General features: G+C 46.5%; 1 protein-coding gene across 5 annotated transcripts in view; it reads left to right on the top strand.

The window, feature by feature from the left end:
- BICDL1 (BICD family like cargo adaptor 1) overlaps positions 1-16,803 on the top strand; it is a 65,408-nt gene that overhangs the window by 28,363 nt on the left and 20,242 nt on the right. For 3 of the 5 annotated variants that reach the window (XR_013833778.1, XM_079956721.1, XM_079956722.1), the window contains 4 exons: positions 10,297-10,443; positions 13,063-13,287; positions 13,881-14,099; positions 16,244-16,387. Coding sequence is in view for 4 of the 5 variants with exons in the window: in XM_079956721.1 (XP_079812847.1) it covers positions 10,297-10,443; positions 13,063-13,287; positions 13,881-14,099; positions 16,244-16,387 (735 nt within the window). In the remaining variant the exon portion in view is untranslated. The remainder of the gene's footprint in view (positions 1-10,296; positions 10,444-13,062; positions 13,288-13,880; positions 14,100-16,243; positions 16,388-16,803) is intronic. The other 2 variants (XM_079956724.1, XM_079956723.1) reach the window with 1 other exon arrangement.

The raw sequence follows: 16,803 nt of genomic DNA, 5'->3' as shown, positions 1-16,803 counted from the left end.
CAGCTTCCTCCTCCTCCTTAGTCTCAATGTTGCCCCCATAGAACTCAGCAGGGGGGAAGATGGGGACAAAACTAGAATTGGTTGGCTCTGCCTCTCATTGACTCTAGCACCACCTACTGTTGGTCTCCCTTCCTTCTGCCCCACCAGTCCCAATGGGCACCAGCCACCACTGGGTACAATAATTCATTGATAAAGGATGCTTTCATCATTGACATACGCATTGCTTTTAAGTCTTGGTATCTGTGTTGATATTTCTCTCTTCCAAAGACCTTAAGACAATGGCGGGGAAACCCAAGGTGTTGCTTGACTCCACCTGCCATCATCTCTGATCATGTTGGCTGCTGGGGCTAATGGGAATTGAAATCCAATAACATCTCGCTGGTCACTGGTTCCCACCCCTTCCACTAAAAATTGCCAGGCTGGATCAAGCTATTTCATATACCGTATTTTTTGCTCTATAAGACTCACTTTTTCCCTCCTAAAAAGTAAGGGGAAACGTGTGTGCGTCTTATGGGGCGAATGCAGGCTGTGCAGCTATCCTAGAAGCCAGAACAGCAAGAGGGATCGCTGCTTTCGCTGCGCAGCGATCCCTCTTGTTGTTCTGGCTTCTGAGATTCAGAATATTTTTTTTCTTGTTTCCCTCCTCCAAAAACTAGGTGCGTCTTATGGTCTGGTGCGTCTTATAGAGCGAAAAATATGGTATCTTTTTATACATAGTTTTCTTTGTTGTTTAGTCGTCTTAGTTGTGTTCGACTCTCCGTGACCCCATGAACCAGAGCATGTCTTGGAAACTCTCCCTTTCTTCTCAAAGCTTCTCCCTTTTTATGTCCATGGAGTTTTCTTGGCAAAATACTGGAGTGGTATGGCAGTTACTTCTTCAGGTGGATCACATTTAGTCTAAACTCTTGGCTATGACCTGTCCGTCTTGGGTGGCCCTGCACGGCATAGTTTCTTGGAGTTATTCAGACCCCTTCGCCACGACAAGGCAGTCATCCATGAAGGGGACATACAATATTTTTGGCTTCATAAGACGCACCTGTCTATAAGATGCACCTAGTTTTTATATGGGGACTGCAAGAAAAAAAGTATTCTTTAAAGGGAGCGCTGAGCAGAGCCTGTATGCATCCCAGGCTCTGCTCAGTGCTCCCTTTAAAGAGCAGTGCGGAGCGTGTGTGCGGCGCTTGCAGGCTTTTCCCCGAGGAAAAGTCCCCAAGAGCCGTACACACACTCCATGTGGCTCTTTAAAGGGAGTGCGGCTTTTGCGGGAGGTGGGGGAAGGAACAGAGCCGCACGCTCTGTCCCTCCCCCCACCTCCCGCAAGAGCCATGCGCTCATAAAAGGAGTGCGGCTCTTGGGGGCTTTTGCGGGAGGTGGGGGAAAGGGACAGAGCCGCGTGCTCTGTCCCTCCCCCACCTCCCGCAAAAGCCAGGGATAGCCGCGCGAAGCCTCCACAGGGCAGCGGGATGAAGGCTCCCCGTGCCCTGCAGAGACTTTGCGCGGCTAAGCCAGAAGCTAGAACAGCAAGAGGGAGTGCTGTGCAGCGCTCCCTCTCGCTGTTCTGGCTTAGCCGCACAGCCTGCATTCGCTCCATAAGACGCACACACATTCCCCTTACTTTTTAGGAGGGAAAAGGTGTGTCTTATAGAGCAAAAAATACGGTAGTTTTCTACATCTCTATAATACCCCCCCCTTACTTGCCTTCTTTCAAAGCTAAAAAGCCCCAAACATGGTAGCCTTTCCTCATAGGATCATTTTGATTGCCCTTTTCTAAACCTTTTTAGAATGTGATGACCAGAATTGTACACCAGTACAGTGGTACCTTGGTTTACGAACTTAATCCATTCTGGAAGTCCGTTCTTAAAGCAAAACCATTCTTAAACCGAGGCGTGCTTTCCCTAATGAGGCCTCCCGCCGCCAGTGCCCTTCCACCGTTCGTATTCCGTTCGTAGACCCAGGTAAAGTTCACAAACCAGAACACTACTTCCAGTTTTGCGGAGTTCGTAAACCGAATAGTTCGTAAACAGGACTGTTCATCAACTGAGGTACCACTGTAATGGGGAACCTCTAATCCACAGGTCTAATTAGGCCCTGCAGGGGACCTAATTTGGCCTCTGAGACCACCAAACCCAAGTTGCACCTCTCTTTCCCACACTGCTGCCAAGGAGCACCTGGGAGCTTTAAGTGCCCTCTTAATAGTTCCTTTGGGACGCAGGTGGCGCTGTGGGTTAAAGCCTCAGCACCTAGGACTTGCCGATCGAAAGGTCGGCGGTTCGAATCCCTGCGGCGGGGTGCGCTCCCGCTGCTCGGTCCCAGCGCCTGCCAACCTAGCAGTTCGAAAGCACCTCCGGGTGCAAGTAGATAAATAGGGACCGCTTACCAGCGGGAAGGTAAACAGCGTTTCCGTGTGCGGCTCTGGCTCACCAGAGCAGCTTCGTCACGCTGGCCACGTGACCCGGAAGTGTCTCCGGACAGCGCTGGCCCCTGGCCTCTTAAGTGAGATGGGCGCACAACCCCAGAGTCTGTCAAGACTGGCCCGTACGGGCAGGGGTACCTTTACCTAATAGTTCCTTGGCAAGGAGAGGCTTGAATCCGGCAACAAATGCATGCCTCACTCGGATTGGTTCCACTTGGGAGCTGCTCATCAGTGATGACTACAAATCCCACCTCTTTTGCCTGTGTGCTTTGAAATCAAACCACGCTGGCAAAGGAAAATGTTTCTACTGATGTTGTGGTGATCTGAGGTGGTTGGCGGGTGCGCGTACATAGTATGACCGCTGCTGTAAACAGTATTCCGAGTGTGGTTGCACCATAAAATTGAATTTATCTAATTTGCAATTTTATATACTACTTTTCATTGTCTTAAGTCACAAAGTGGCTTACAGTGATAAAAAAAAGAAAACATTCAAAATTTAAAATATCAATTAAACCTAATTCTCAGAAATTGGAAATCTCAGAAATTTAAACATAAAATATAGGATTGTTTATTAAAAAAATCAGAACACCGTTCAAAGACCTGAAATAAAACAGTTTTAACTAGACATCTAAAACTCAGCTGATTTCATGTTTGATCCCTTTCCTAATGATCTCTAACATGGAAGATGCCTTTTTCACAGTTGCTGTACACCTTGTGTATCTAAAATTGGATTTTTCTTTCTGCTGAAGAAGAGCTCTGAATGTCTCAAAACATTTTTTGTTGTTGTTCTTTTAAAGCCAGTCTGCACTCTATATTGCACCTAGCCTTTCTCTGACTTACATATTTCTGAGGGGTTTTAAAAAAATTCTTTATGGGGCCTTTTGACCTTCTTGTGTGAGAAACAGCCTGAATAACGGGAAAGGTCTGGAACTGGTGAACTGAGATTTGTGTACTAAAGAATTACAGACCACAGGACGGATGTGAGTAATAAAACATAAAACGTACAGGCAGAAAATCCCTTCAGTGGCACTGGATAACCTTGGGGGATGCTGAATATTTCCCTGACTCTCCCCCACAGGTACTGAGAATGCTACTCTCAGACCTTTCCTTTAAAAAGTCTGCCGTCCACTTGCAGTATCTTTGCTGGGACAGGGTTTTGTTTACCTGCCTCTGCTGGAGGTTGCACAGACAGAAAAGGGTCTCAACAGGAAACATCAAGAAAGTGGAGACTGATCCATTGGGGCAAATAGGGCACTGCCCCACCAATCTCAGTCTGCCTTCAGCCACAGCCCACTTGCCTACCTTATAATCAGCCCTGGCTGTCAAGTTCCTCCTCCTTAGTCTCAGGGTTGCCCTTGTAAAGCTCAGCAGGGAGTTGGAGGGTGGGAACAAAATTAGCATCTGTTGCCTTTGCTTGTCATCGGCTCTGGCGCCACCTACTGTTCGGCTCCTTGGCTACCGCCCTACCAATCCCAATGGGCCCATATCAACATCAGTTGAAGCCTACTTGTTCTCTGAAAGCTGCTGTTTTTTATTGCCTTCCTTAAACATTATTTTTTAAAATTTATTTTCTTGCCTCTTCATCCTGCGTTTCCCACCATGGAACCCAGGCATCATAGCATGTGGTTTCCAGGTAGTCCTCCATCCAGGCTCTGGCCAAACCCAGACCTGCTTAGCTTTGTTAAGGTGGTATCCTCAGATGTGCCTTCAGATCATGGCCAGGACCATTACTGATGTCAAGGGAAAGGGCAGTGGCTCACTGGTAGAGCAGCTCTTTTGTAAGCAGAAATTCCCAAGCGATCAACAGAATGGCCAAAAATGTTTAAAGAAGAACTAATGTAATCTAGAGCAGTGTCTCCCAACCTTGGGTCTCCAGCTGTTTTTGGACTACAACTCCCATCATCCCTTGCTAGCAAGACCAATGGTCAGGGATGATGGGAATTGTAGTCCAACAGCAGCTGGAGACCAAAGGTTGGGAAACACTGATCTAGAGAGCACTTTTGTGTGGACTAGAAGTCATTGCCTCAAGAGTAGTTCAAGTACAATCCCAGGCAACTCCAGGTACTGCAAGGAGAGAGCCCCTGCCACTCAGCATAGACAATTCTGAGCTAGATGGACCAGTAGCCTAAATCAGGCATGTCCAACTCCCAAGAGACTGTGATCCACTCCCAGTATAAAATACGAACTGGCAGTGAGGTATCCCAGGGATAGGCAACCTAAGGCCCGGGGGCCAGATGCGGCCCAATCACCTTCTAAATCTGGCCCATGGACGGTCCAGGAATCAGTGTGTTTTTACATGAGTAGAATGTGTCCTTTTATTTAAAATGCATCTCTGGGTTATTTGTGGGGCAAAGGAATTCGTTCATCTTTTTCTTCAAAATATAGTCTGGCCCACCACAAGGTCTGAGGGATGCTGGACCGGCCCACAGCTGATCCCTGATCTACCCATTGTCATTGGAGGGAGGAGGAGTGGGGTGGGGTGGGGTGGATGGATTGCCCAGAATTGTTGAGCTTTTTGGGGGGAGGATTGCCCAGAGTTTTTTAGCTCCCCCCCCCAATAACTTTTTGTACACGATAAGGATCCCGCGATCTGCCAGGATCAGCCAGGGATCTACCGGTAGATCGCGATCCACTGGTTGGACATCCCTGGTCTAAATCTATATAAGCTTCTTATGCTCCTAATGGTTTTTAAACCCTTCCCTTGGCACATTGACTGTCCCTGTGAGCTACTTCTGTTTCTACCGAGCCCAAAAGAGAGGGTGGTTTCTCCATTCTTGATTCTCTTGATCCATTGCAGAAGGCTATTTTATCAAAGTCAACAGAGGGTCCTCCTTAGTGTGGTCATTCTCTTCTGATTTGTCCTTATCGCAGAGCAAAATAGTATATGAGTCATATGTGGTACCCAGTGGGAGGAAAGAGGGGGTGGGAGGGAATGCATACAGGGAGTAATTGTGTTTTGCTGATAAAGCAGATTAGTTTCTGTAGAATCAGAAGTAATTACCTCAGTTAAAACAAGTGTGAGTGTCAAACGGCCTTTCCCAACTTGATGCCTCCAGATGTTTTGGACTACAGCTTCCATCGGCCCCAAACAGCGCAGCCACATAATGCTGGGGTTGATAGGAATTGTATTCTAAAACAGCTGGAATGCACCAATTTGGGAGGAGGCTAGCACAAAATGTGGTGATCATCCAATAGGCCTAATTGATGGGAGGTCAATTAGACAAGACTGGCAAGCTGCTACTCAAAATACACAAACCAAGTAACCCAAGGTTTGGGGATCAATACCATCACACCCCTTATATTCTAGCTTGGTTTCTGAGATCATGTAGAGGAGTGCTGTTCATTGTATTAGAGGCCCAACTTGGCTCAACTAGAAATCAGGCTTTTAGTGTTGTGGGTCCCATTCTGTGGAACGCTCTTCCAGCAGAGATTCGGCATGCACCCTGTGACTTCTAGACATCTCCTTTCTATGCTGGCAGGCCTTAAAGGTAAAGGTAAAGGGACCCCTGACCATTAGGTCCAGTCGTGGCCGACTCTGGGGTTGCGGTGCTCATCTCGCTTTATTGGCTGAGGGAGCCGGCGTACAGCTTCCGGGTCATGTGGCCAGCATGACTAAGCCGCTTCTGGCGAACCAGAGCAGCGCACGGAAACGCCGTTTACCTTCCTGCCGGAGTGGCACCTATTTATCTACTTGCACTTTGACGTGCTTTCGAACTGCTAGGTGAGCAGGAGCTGGGACTGAGCAATGGGAGCTCACCCTGTCGCGGGGATTCGAACCGCCAAACTTCTGATTGGCAAGTCCTAGGCTCTGTGGTTTAATCCACAGCGCCACCCGCGTCCCACCTTAGTAGCTGTATAATTTTTGTTTTTTGATTAGCCAGTTACCTCAATGGTTATCTGTATTTTTATTTTTGTCGGGGGTGTTTTACGTTTCAACATTCAGCACTATCCTATTACTTTATGATATGGCAGCATGAAAACACTTTTATTAATAAATAAAGAACAGAGCTGCAGGGACAGTCCCAGATCCCAATTCTGACAGGATTGTTGCAGAACCTAATAATATCACCTACAACATCAGGGGCTCCTTCACCTGCTCATTTTTCAATCTGGTATATATGCTGTCATCTGCCTGCAGCGCCTTCTGCATTAGGACAAATAGGCCAGAATTTTCTATGCAACAGAATAGGTAAAGGGACCCCTGACCATTAGGTCCAGTCGTGACCAACTCTGGAGTTGCGGCGCTCATCTCACTTTATTGGGTACAGCTTCCGGGTCATGTGGCCAGCATGACTAAGCCACTTCTGGCGAAACAGAGCAGCGCATGGAAACGCCGTTTACCTTTCCGCCGGAGCGGTACCTATTTATCTACTTGCTCTTTGACATGCTTTCAAACTGCTAGGTTGGCAGGAGCTGGGACCAAGCAATGGGAGCTCACCCCTTTCGCGGGGATTCGAACCGCCGACCTTCTGATCCACAAGCCCTAGGCTCAGTGGTGTAACCCACAGTGCCGCCCGCGTCCCTTTTATGCAACAGAATAAATGGACCCAAATTTTATTTTAGAAACAGCAATAGCCCCAAACCAGTGTGGGGACATTGAAACTTTCCAAGAACACCCTGTGACTGACCTTGAGGTAGACCATCCTTGAACAAAACAAAATCTTCAGAGTAGTTTTTAAGATGCCACAAGACTCTTCATTGTTTTGACAAAGGAAATTCCTTCACATCATGTGCCTGTCAGAGCATATCTACATAGGAATAGCCTTGCTGGATGAGAACAAAGTAGTTCAGCATCTTTTTCTCACAGTGACCAAACAGGTGCCCCCATGGGAGTGATCTGGGGTTGTGTCAACCCAACCCAACCATATCTGACTAGGAATTGCCAAGAATTGGTTCAGGTTCTGGGCTTTGATTGCATATGGTACACGTCCCTTATACAGTGGACGCTCGGGTTGCGAACGTGATCTGTGCAGGATGTACATTCACAACCCACAGCGGCGTGCCTGCGCACGCGTGGGTTGCGATTTGGCGCTTCTGCGCATGTGCAAAGCACAATTTAGCGCTTCTGTGCATGCGCAACCGCCGAAACCCAGAAGTAACCCATTCCGGTACTTCTGGGTTTCGGCAGCCCATAATCCAAAAAAAAAAAAAAAACGCAATCTGAAGCGTCTGTAACCCGAGGTATGACTGTACACACATACACACATTGAGATTTCCAAGCTGACTTTGCTGCAACAGTCACAAAATGCAATCATTCCACTACAAACCATTGACAATTTAAACATTAAATTAAAGCTTTTTAACAGAGAGAGGGATCTTTTCTCTCTCTCTCTTTACAGTAGTGAGTTTTAATTTTTTTTAATTTTTATTCTTTTATATAATAATAGTAAAATAAATAATAATATACATTTAGAGAGGGGGAACTGAAGAACAAACAACAGTAAATTTCCGTGTAATTTGTTAAAAGAAAATAAATAGACTGTATTATACCTAAATTAATGTTATGGATTTATGTGAGATCTATAAATGTTTATGTGCCACACTGGAATCTCTGGGCAGTGGCGTAGCGTGGGGGGTGCAGGGGGGGCCGGCCGCACCGGGCGCAAGATCTGTGGGTTATGGTTAGGGGGTGCAAATCCACAGGTTAGGGGGTGCAAATTACTTGCCTTGCCCCGGGTGCTGACAACCCACGCTACGCCACTGGTGCTGGGGACAAATAGAAGAAAGCAGTTATCATCGGGGTCTGCTTGTGAGCCTCCAGAGGCAACTTGGTGGCTGTTACTAGTAAATGAGTTTAGCCAGGGTGATGTAATGGTTAGAACACGGGTAGCCAACCTGGTGCCCTCCAGATGTTGTTGGACTCCAGCTCCCATCAACCCCAGCCAGCATGGCCAATGGTCAGAAATGATGGGAGTTGTTATGTACTGAAGTTATCACCCTGAGCCAGCAGGGAGATACTGTAGATAGTTTTCACTCAGGTCCACATATGCAAATAAGGGATTGAAAGTGACGTTCAGTGATTGGATAGTTACAGGAAGTGGTTACTGTTGCGTTGTAGTGGAGCTCTATATAAGCAGGCTGGTTGAACCCTTCAGTTCAGTTCTGTTCTGGCCTGTGAATAAACAAGAGCTGTCTGAAGAATCGCTGTGTCGTCTGATATGTTCACCCACAACTAAACAGTACAGAGTGGGAAAATCTGGAGGGCACCACAATGGCTACCCCTCAGTTGAAGTGCTGGCCATGGACTGGGGGAACCCAGGTTCAAATCCCCACACAGCTGTGAACCTCACTGAGTTACCTTAGGCCAGTCACCTTCCCTCTCAGCTTCTATGGGTATAAAAATGAGTTTCTGCAACACACAGTGAGGATTCGTGAACATTATACAGCATTAACTTAAGCGTTAGCTGCAGGTTTTGATGGGTGATTTTATTCTACTGAATCTAAGAACTTTTGAGAATTTGATTTGGGTAGGGGAGAACTATGTGCTCTGTTCTGAACTCCATGGAGAAAAGGAGGGCTCAAATCTCCACTTGGACTTGAAGCTCCATGGGTGACTTTGAACCAGTCTTTCAGCCTAACCTACCTCACAGGGTTGTTGTGAAGACACAATGGGGAAAAGGAAGAGGGGTGAACCATGAACACTACAGTGGTACCTCGGGTTACAGACACTTCAGGTTACAGACTCCGCTAATCCAGAAATAATACCTCAGGTTAAGAACTTTGCTTCAGGATGAGAACAGAAATCGTGCGGCGGCAGCGGGAAGCCCCATTAGCTAAAGTGGTGTCTCAGGTTAAGTACAGTTTCAGGTTAAGAACGGACCTCCGGAATGAATTAAGTACTTAACCCAAGGTACCACTGTACTTTAAAGTCCTTAAAGGTAAAGGTAAAGGGACCCCTGACCATTAGGTCCAGTCGTGGCCGACTCTGGAGTTGCGGCGCTCATCTCGCTTTATTGGCCGAGGGAGCCGGCGTACAGCTTCCGGGTCATGTGGCCAGCATGACTAAGCCGCTTCTGGCGAACCAGAGCAGCGCACGGAAACGCCGTTTACCTTCCCTATTTATCTACTTGCACTTTGAGGTGCTTTTGAACTGCTAGGTTGGCAGGAGCAGGGACCGAGCAATGGGAGCTCACCCCGTCGCGGGGATTCAAACCGCCAACCTTCTGATCGGCAAGTCCTAGGCTCTGTGGTTTAACCCACAGCACCACCCACATCCCTTAAAAGTCCTTGGAGGAATTCAATATCTATTTGAACTCCATTAAAGTCCTTGGAGGAGTTCAAATAGATATTGGTGTAAAAGTAAAAGAAAAAGAAGCAACGGTCTTTGGCCTGAAGCAGCAAGAAGGCCTCTTCCCAAATCTGATGGGGGGGGGCTGTTTAGGTACCTGGAATCCAGACCATGGAAATTCCCCTGCATTTGACTACCTAAAAGGAAAAAGGGGGGAAGGCCCAGTGTGGAAAGCAGTTGCATAAACAAATCTGTTTGTGCTTTGAAGGTGTAAGCAAGGTGTTCCGTGAGCAGACTGAGAGAGGGGCAAGGCGTCCTTTCCCGGCGTTTTATCTCTCTTGGGAATTCCAGAGAACACAACGGCCTGGCTTTCCTCCTTCCCTCCCTCCTCCTTTGCCTGGCAACCCACATTCCAGCTCTCTAAGAGTTTAAATTCCTCCCCCACACTCTCTCTTTCTTGCCTCTCCAGACAAGTTTCTGGCAAGGGGGAAAGCAGACTCCTCTTTTGACCACAGGTGCAGATAGATTTTGCATTCATTTCTCTCCTTATCTCCACCTGGCTGAGTTCTCATTCTCTCCAGACTGGGAAATCGCAAACTCTTGAGACTTACTTTTGGGGTTCCTTTTCCTTTCCCCTCCCTTCCTCCACTTTCAGATTAAGATGCTTACAGATAGGAAGCACGAGCTGGAGCGTCGGCTGAGTGCCATGATGGAAGAAAACAACCTTCTTCAGGGGACGGTGGAGGAGCTTCAAGATCGTGTGTTGATTTTGGAGCGGCAGAGTCACGAGAAGGACATGCAGGTATGGGGGAACAGGGACTTGGGGAAAGGGGGAGACAGCTGGAAGGAAGGGACTGATTTAAAATAATATTATTTTGATTGAGCGATGCTGCCAGATCACCAGTTTGGGAACAGGAAGGTAACATTGTGAGGCTTGAGCAACCTGCAACCTGGACTTTTACTAGTGTTGCAGGAATTTATGTATAGGTTGGGGGGGTGCCCCTCCAGCAGATATCATGCACATTCAGCCCACTACCAAAACCAGCACAATCACTTTTGTGATTTGTCCCCACAAAACACTTCATCACAGTTTCTTCCTATCTATTCAAAGGGCCTTTGCTGCACGATACCAAATGTAACAATTCACTGATAAATGTCTCTATGTACTGGCTCACTGGGAAAACTTCAGAAATTCATATAGACATGTGAGCTCAGCTACTCAGCAGCCCCTCTGCCTGAGTGATAATCCCTGGCATCCTGATACCTGAGTGCCAGACAGGTAGCCGTTCCAGAAATAACAAACCCAGATGAAGACAAAAGGGTGTCATTAACTTGATTAATTTACAGGGAAATGTAAATATTTTTTTTGTTAGACTTGATGGGTGTTTGGTGGAGGGCAAGGAGAACCATGGGGCAGGGTCCAGGATGCTCAGATTACCGCCACCAGACTTCCCCTTTCATGATGTAACTGTGATGTAGTTTGGGGGGGTTAACATGGGGATTTTGTTGTTTAGTCGTTTAGTCGTGTCCGACTCTTCGTGACCCCATGGACCAGAGAACGCCAGGCACTCCTGTCCTCCACTGCCCCCCGCAGCTTGGTCAGACTCATGCTGGTAACCTCGAAAACACTATCCAACCATCTCGTCCTCTGTCGCCCCCTTCTCCTTGTGCCCTCCATCTTTCCCAACATCAGGGTCTTCTCCAGGGAGTCTTCTCTTCTCATGAGGTGGCCAAAGTACTGGAGCCTCAGCTTCACAATCTGTCCTTCCAGTGAGCACTCAGGGCTGATTTCCTTCAGAATGGAGAGGTTTGATCTTCTTGCAGTCCATGGGACTCTCAAGAGTCTCCTCCAGCACCATAATTCAAAAGCATCAATTCTGGGGGCTCTTTTGTTTGGGGCTTCCATCTTGTTCCACCCTGTGGCAGGTGGGAGTCCTGTCACGACAATCTTCAATAAAGACCAAGCCTACTGGCTGCTGTTTTGCTCTGTTATTCCTGGCTGGTGTCCTTGTTTTTTGTCCAAGGGAGCCCTCAGATTTCTCCGTTAACACTAGGAACCAGTATGGCATCGGTGGGAGGAAAGGGAAACCCATGGCCCTCCACATGTCCCTGGACTACAACTCCCATCGTTCTTGACCATTCACTACGTGGGTCGGAGTTAATGGGAGCTGAACTCCAATGAAATCTGGAGGGCTACAGATTCCCCTTCACTGCTGCATATTCTCGAAGGATGCTGCTGCGATCCTAGACCTGCTTCCCTGGTAGTGAGCCCCACTGAATTCAGTAGGACTTCCTGTTCAGAAAACATGTATTTTAGTTTATACTTCACAAAAACATGTATGCCGCTGAACAGTAATTATAACCTCTAAAATGGTTTACAGAGAAGATAAAATATGCATTAAAATTGTATTGAGTTATATTTATTATGGGTAGCATTGATTAGTTTATGTGCCCAATTTACCGTATTTTTTTCGTCTATAAGACGCCTCCATGTATAAGACGCCCCCATGTATAAGACGCCCCTTATTTTGGGGGACTCAGGTTTAAGAAAATGGGGGGGGGGAGATGTATCCGTGTAAAAGACGCCCCCTAATTTTTGTCATTATTTTTTAGGGGAAAGGGCTAGTCTTATACACGGAAAAATATGGTATTTTCTGTCTCTTAGTGTTTAATTGTCCCTTCGAAGCAGCGTGCAAAGCTTTCTATCCAACCTAAGTTGGACTCGCTGAAATTAATGGATCCAAGACAGCCATGTCCGTTATTGTTAATGAGTCTACTCTGAGTAAGATTAACTGGATACAGCTTTAAACTTTGTAAAATACAATAATGATGATTAAACAAAAGGATATGATCATCCAGTTAAAACCACATTAAACGTGAACAATAGCTGTTAAAACATTAGCAGTGAATAAAAGCAACAGCAGTGATTAAAAAAACAGACTGAAATAAAGGGCGTTTGAGCTGTTTTGGAGCTGTGCAATGTTTTTAAAAGACAGGTAGGATTGTGTTGTAAAAGCCTCATTTATGTTTTTTTAATTGTTTACCTAAAAACAAAAACACAATGTTGTGAATACAGTGAACAGGTGTAAAGGCATGCTAATTTTAACTAATAAAATACGGGCATCATACAGGCATGTGAAGCTGTGGGAATCCCTTCCCACAGAGGTGTGTCTGGCACATTCACAATGCAGTTTTCATGAAATGCACATGTATATTTTAAGACCCACCCTATTCTTCTGATTGTAAATTGTTTTAACTGGTTTTTATCTTGTATTTTATATTGCTGAAGCCTGCTCTGTGACCTTATGGTGAAGGGTGGATGATGATTGATAAATAAATAAATAAATAAATAAATAAATAAATAATATAAATAAATAAATAATATAAATGAAGAATGTATCTTTATAATTTCTTGTGCCAGTTGCATCAGAACCAGCTAGAACTTCAGGAGGTGAGACTGTCTTATCGGCAACTGCAGCTAAAGGTAGATGAACTCAGCGAGGAGAGAAGCCTCCAGAATTTCAACTCTACCAGCACGTCACTGCTGTCAGAGATTGAGCAGAGCATGGAGGCCGAGGAACTGGAGCAAGAGAGAGAACAGGTAGCATCAAAACTCTTGGCTCCAGAAGAATTGGGTGCAGCACAGGTGTGTTTAAATGTGTGTGGTAGAGCCATAGTGGACTTCCTTCCTAAAATCCTCCATCTGCCAAATGTTTGTGTTGCACATTCTCCGAATACTCCAGTATTCCCTGAATGTTCCTGATCTGCATTTGACATCCAGTCATCAACTTGATTTCTCAAGATATGCTCTTTTATGGTTGGCACACAATAATATTTAATACTAATAATTTATTTGCTGGGGGCGGAAGGGTAATCAATTCCACAAGGACAAGCTATGTGTCAAAAGTCATGCCTAGCTTGGCCCCAAGTGTGCTTCTTTGTTGGAAATATATGGAAAAGTACTACCCCAGGTCAAATGGAGACTGGTCCATTAGGGAAACAGGGGTACTGCTCCACCAACCTCAGCTGGCCCCAATTGCTTGCCTCTCCCTTAGACTCTGTGTTGTCCTTCTAGAACTCAGCAGGGAGGAAGTTGGGGGCAAGAGTAGGGTTAGTTGGCGCTGCCTGCCATTGGCTCTGGCGCCCCCTAGTGTTGGGCTCCTTGCTTTCCACCCTATCAGTCCCAATCAGCACCGGTCAGCACTCCCTAGAACAGTCCTTTCTGCATTCTCATCACAGCTCAGACTCCAGCTCTGGGAGGCCTACTGCCAGGTCCGATACTTGTGCACTCACCTTCGAGGGAACGACAGTGCGGATTCTGCGGTGTCCACGGATTCTTCCATGGACGAGTCATCGGAAACCTCCTCGGCCAAAGATGTGCCGGCTGGTAGCTTGCGGGCTGCCCTCAGCGAGCTGAAGAGGCTGATCCAAAGTGTTATAGATGGCACAGACTCCACGGTAAGGGGGAGAGATTTGAAGCTCACATTTGAAGCAAATGTACCTGTGGTGTTTGCCCTCCTAGGTGGGTCATAAGGAAAGGGTTAAATGAGGGTGAAGTGATTGGCCAGTGGGAACCCAAGGGGAGGAGTTAGAGTTGGAGTTGTGTGAAAGTCAGTTGAGAGTTGGGAGTTGGAGAAGGAAGAGGGAGGATAAGTCTGTGGGTTGGTCGAGTTGTGTTGTGAGAGAGTGAGAGGAACTGTTAGGTGGAGTCAGATAGATAGTTGGGATAATCAGTTTGAAGTTGTTAGGAACGTATAGGACAGTAAAGAAACTAAGATTAAGAAACTGCCAAGAAAAATTAACTGAAACCATAAATTTGTTCATGCCTATAAAATAAACTTGATTATTTGTTAATGTTAACAACTGTCTGGACTCCGTGTGTACCTGAGAGAAACGGGTTGGTGGCAGCGGGGAAGCAATCATAGTGGTGGCACAAGGATCAATAGACCGTCAAACGTCCGGGGACCCTGTGTGATTGCCACAGTACCTAATTTGCACTTTCCAGAATGAAACACTGAACCCAAACAATGCCATCCTTTGCCATTTGCACTTCTCTAAATTTTGCAATGCTGCCAACTAATGGGATAAAAATGCACATATCAGGGTAAAGTGTGCATAAAAATTGCATACAGGTGCATTATATCGGAGAAAATTGCTTTGCAAAACTGTGTACGGTGGTACCTTGGTTCTCAAACGCTTTGGTACTCAAACAACTTGGAACCCAAACACTGCAAACCCAGAAATAAGTAAGTTTTCCGGTTTGCAAACTATTTTTGGAAGCTGAACGTGCTCCGGTTTGAGTGTCACGCTTCTGTTTTGAGTGTTACGCTAAGGTCTGTCTGTTTTTGCTTCTTTTTTTGCATTTTTATATTTGCGGCTCTTTTTTTTTTGTTTTTGTGACTATTTGGAACCCAGTTCAGTTACTGATTGATTGATTGATTGTGTGCCTGCAGTACATTGTTTATCGCTTTCATTTTATGGATCAACGGTCTCATTAGATAGTCAACTTCATGTCAAATTGCTGTTTTAGGGGTTTTGCATTACAGTGGTGCCCCGCAAGACGAACGCCTCGCAAGACGGAAAACCCGCTAGACAAAAGGGTTTTCCGTTTTGGAGGCGCTTCGCAAAACGAATTTCCCTATGGGCTTCCTTCGCAAGACGAAAGCCCATAGGGAAATCTCCGGGACAGCGGGGAAGCACAGCGCGTCTTCCCCACTGTCCTCGGACCTCCTCCGAAGGCTGGCGGTGGGGCGGAGAGACCTCCTCCGCCGCCAGCCTTTGGAAGGCTGCTCCGAAGGCTGGCGGCGGGAGGAGGTCTCTCCGCCCCACCGGCAGCCTTTGGAAGGCTGCTCCGAAGGCTGGCGGTGGGGCGGAGAGACCTCCTCCCGCCGCCAGCCTTCGGATGGCTGTCCTGAAGACTTGCGGTGGGAGGAGGGTTTTCCTTCCCACCGCCAACTTTCAGAATGCTGTTCTGAATGTTGGCGTGGGGAGGAAAAACCCTCCTCCCACCGCAAGCCCCGGGAACAGAGGAGAAGCGCTGCGCGCCTTCCCCTCTGTTCCCATACCTGTCCTGAAGGCTTGCGGTGGGGAGAAAAGCCCTTCTCCGCACCGCCAGCCTGGCAAGCGGTCTCCATAGGAACGCATTAATTGATTTTCAATGCATTCCTATGGGAAACCGTGCTTCGCAAGACGAAAAACTCGCAAGAAGAAAAAACTTGCGGAACGAATTAATTTCGTCTTGCGAGGCACCACTGTACTTTCTATGAAAAAGCGCGCCTTGGTTTTAGAATGCTTTGGTTTGGGATTTCCGGAACGGATTAAGTTTGAGAACCAAGGGACCATTGTATATGGGAAGAAATTGGCACTAAAATGCTGATGAGTTTCGATGAGGACTTCTATTTAAAATTTGCAAACTGGTGTGGAAATGTGGAGAACCAGACTTAAGACTGGGAAAAGGTGAAACTGAGAAGAATTAACCTTCAGAGTCACCTGTCCCTGACTGAACTTTGTGTGGTCCCTCCTGGATCTCTCCTTTCTTCCATTCTGCTTGCCAAACCTCTGTTGATTTCACTTTTCTTTCTTTGCTTCATTGCGGTTGCCAGAGCTCACGGCGAAGCGATGATGATGCCTTAGAAGAACAGATCAAGCAGACGAGCGAAGATTCGAGAGCCTTGAGGGAGTTGATGGAAGGCGAAAGGGGGAAACTGAGGCAGAGCCTAGAAGAGCTGCAGCAGCTCCATAGCCAGGTAAGCAGGCACCTCTGACTATCCGAAGGCCCGTCTATCCCAGCAACCTCTTTTCACTCTGGCCAGTCATATGCCAATGAGAAATCGAAGCAAAACCTGACCACAGCAACACTCCCCACACGGCACTTCCCAGCAATTATTTTTTTTACTATTTAAATTTTTATTAGCTTTTTTAACATATCATTTTCAACAATAATTAAACATACTTTTATATCTTATACAATTTTTTTTTACTTCCATCAATCACATCTGAAAATTTTCTAATCTATTCACTTAATTTACATTTCTTACATTTAAATCGCATAACTAATATCTCTATTCTTTCTCTACTTTGCAATATTTCATATATTTCTTCTTACAAAACTTCTTGTAGTCGTACTAGCGTAATTTGTTGAGTACAGTTGCTCTTCAAATAG

Source organism: Podarcis cretensis (assembly GCF_951804945.1).
Source record: "Podarcis cretensis genome assembly, chromosome: 16".
Taxonomy (NCBI): Eukaryota; Metazoa; Chordata; class Lepidosauria; order Squamata; family Lacertidae; genus Podarcis; species Podarcis cretensis.
Note: the sequence above shows the minus strand (reverse complement) of the source record. Positions and strands in the feature narration are given on the sequence as shown.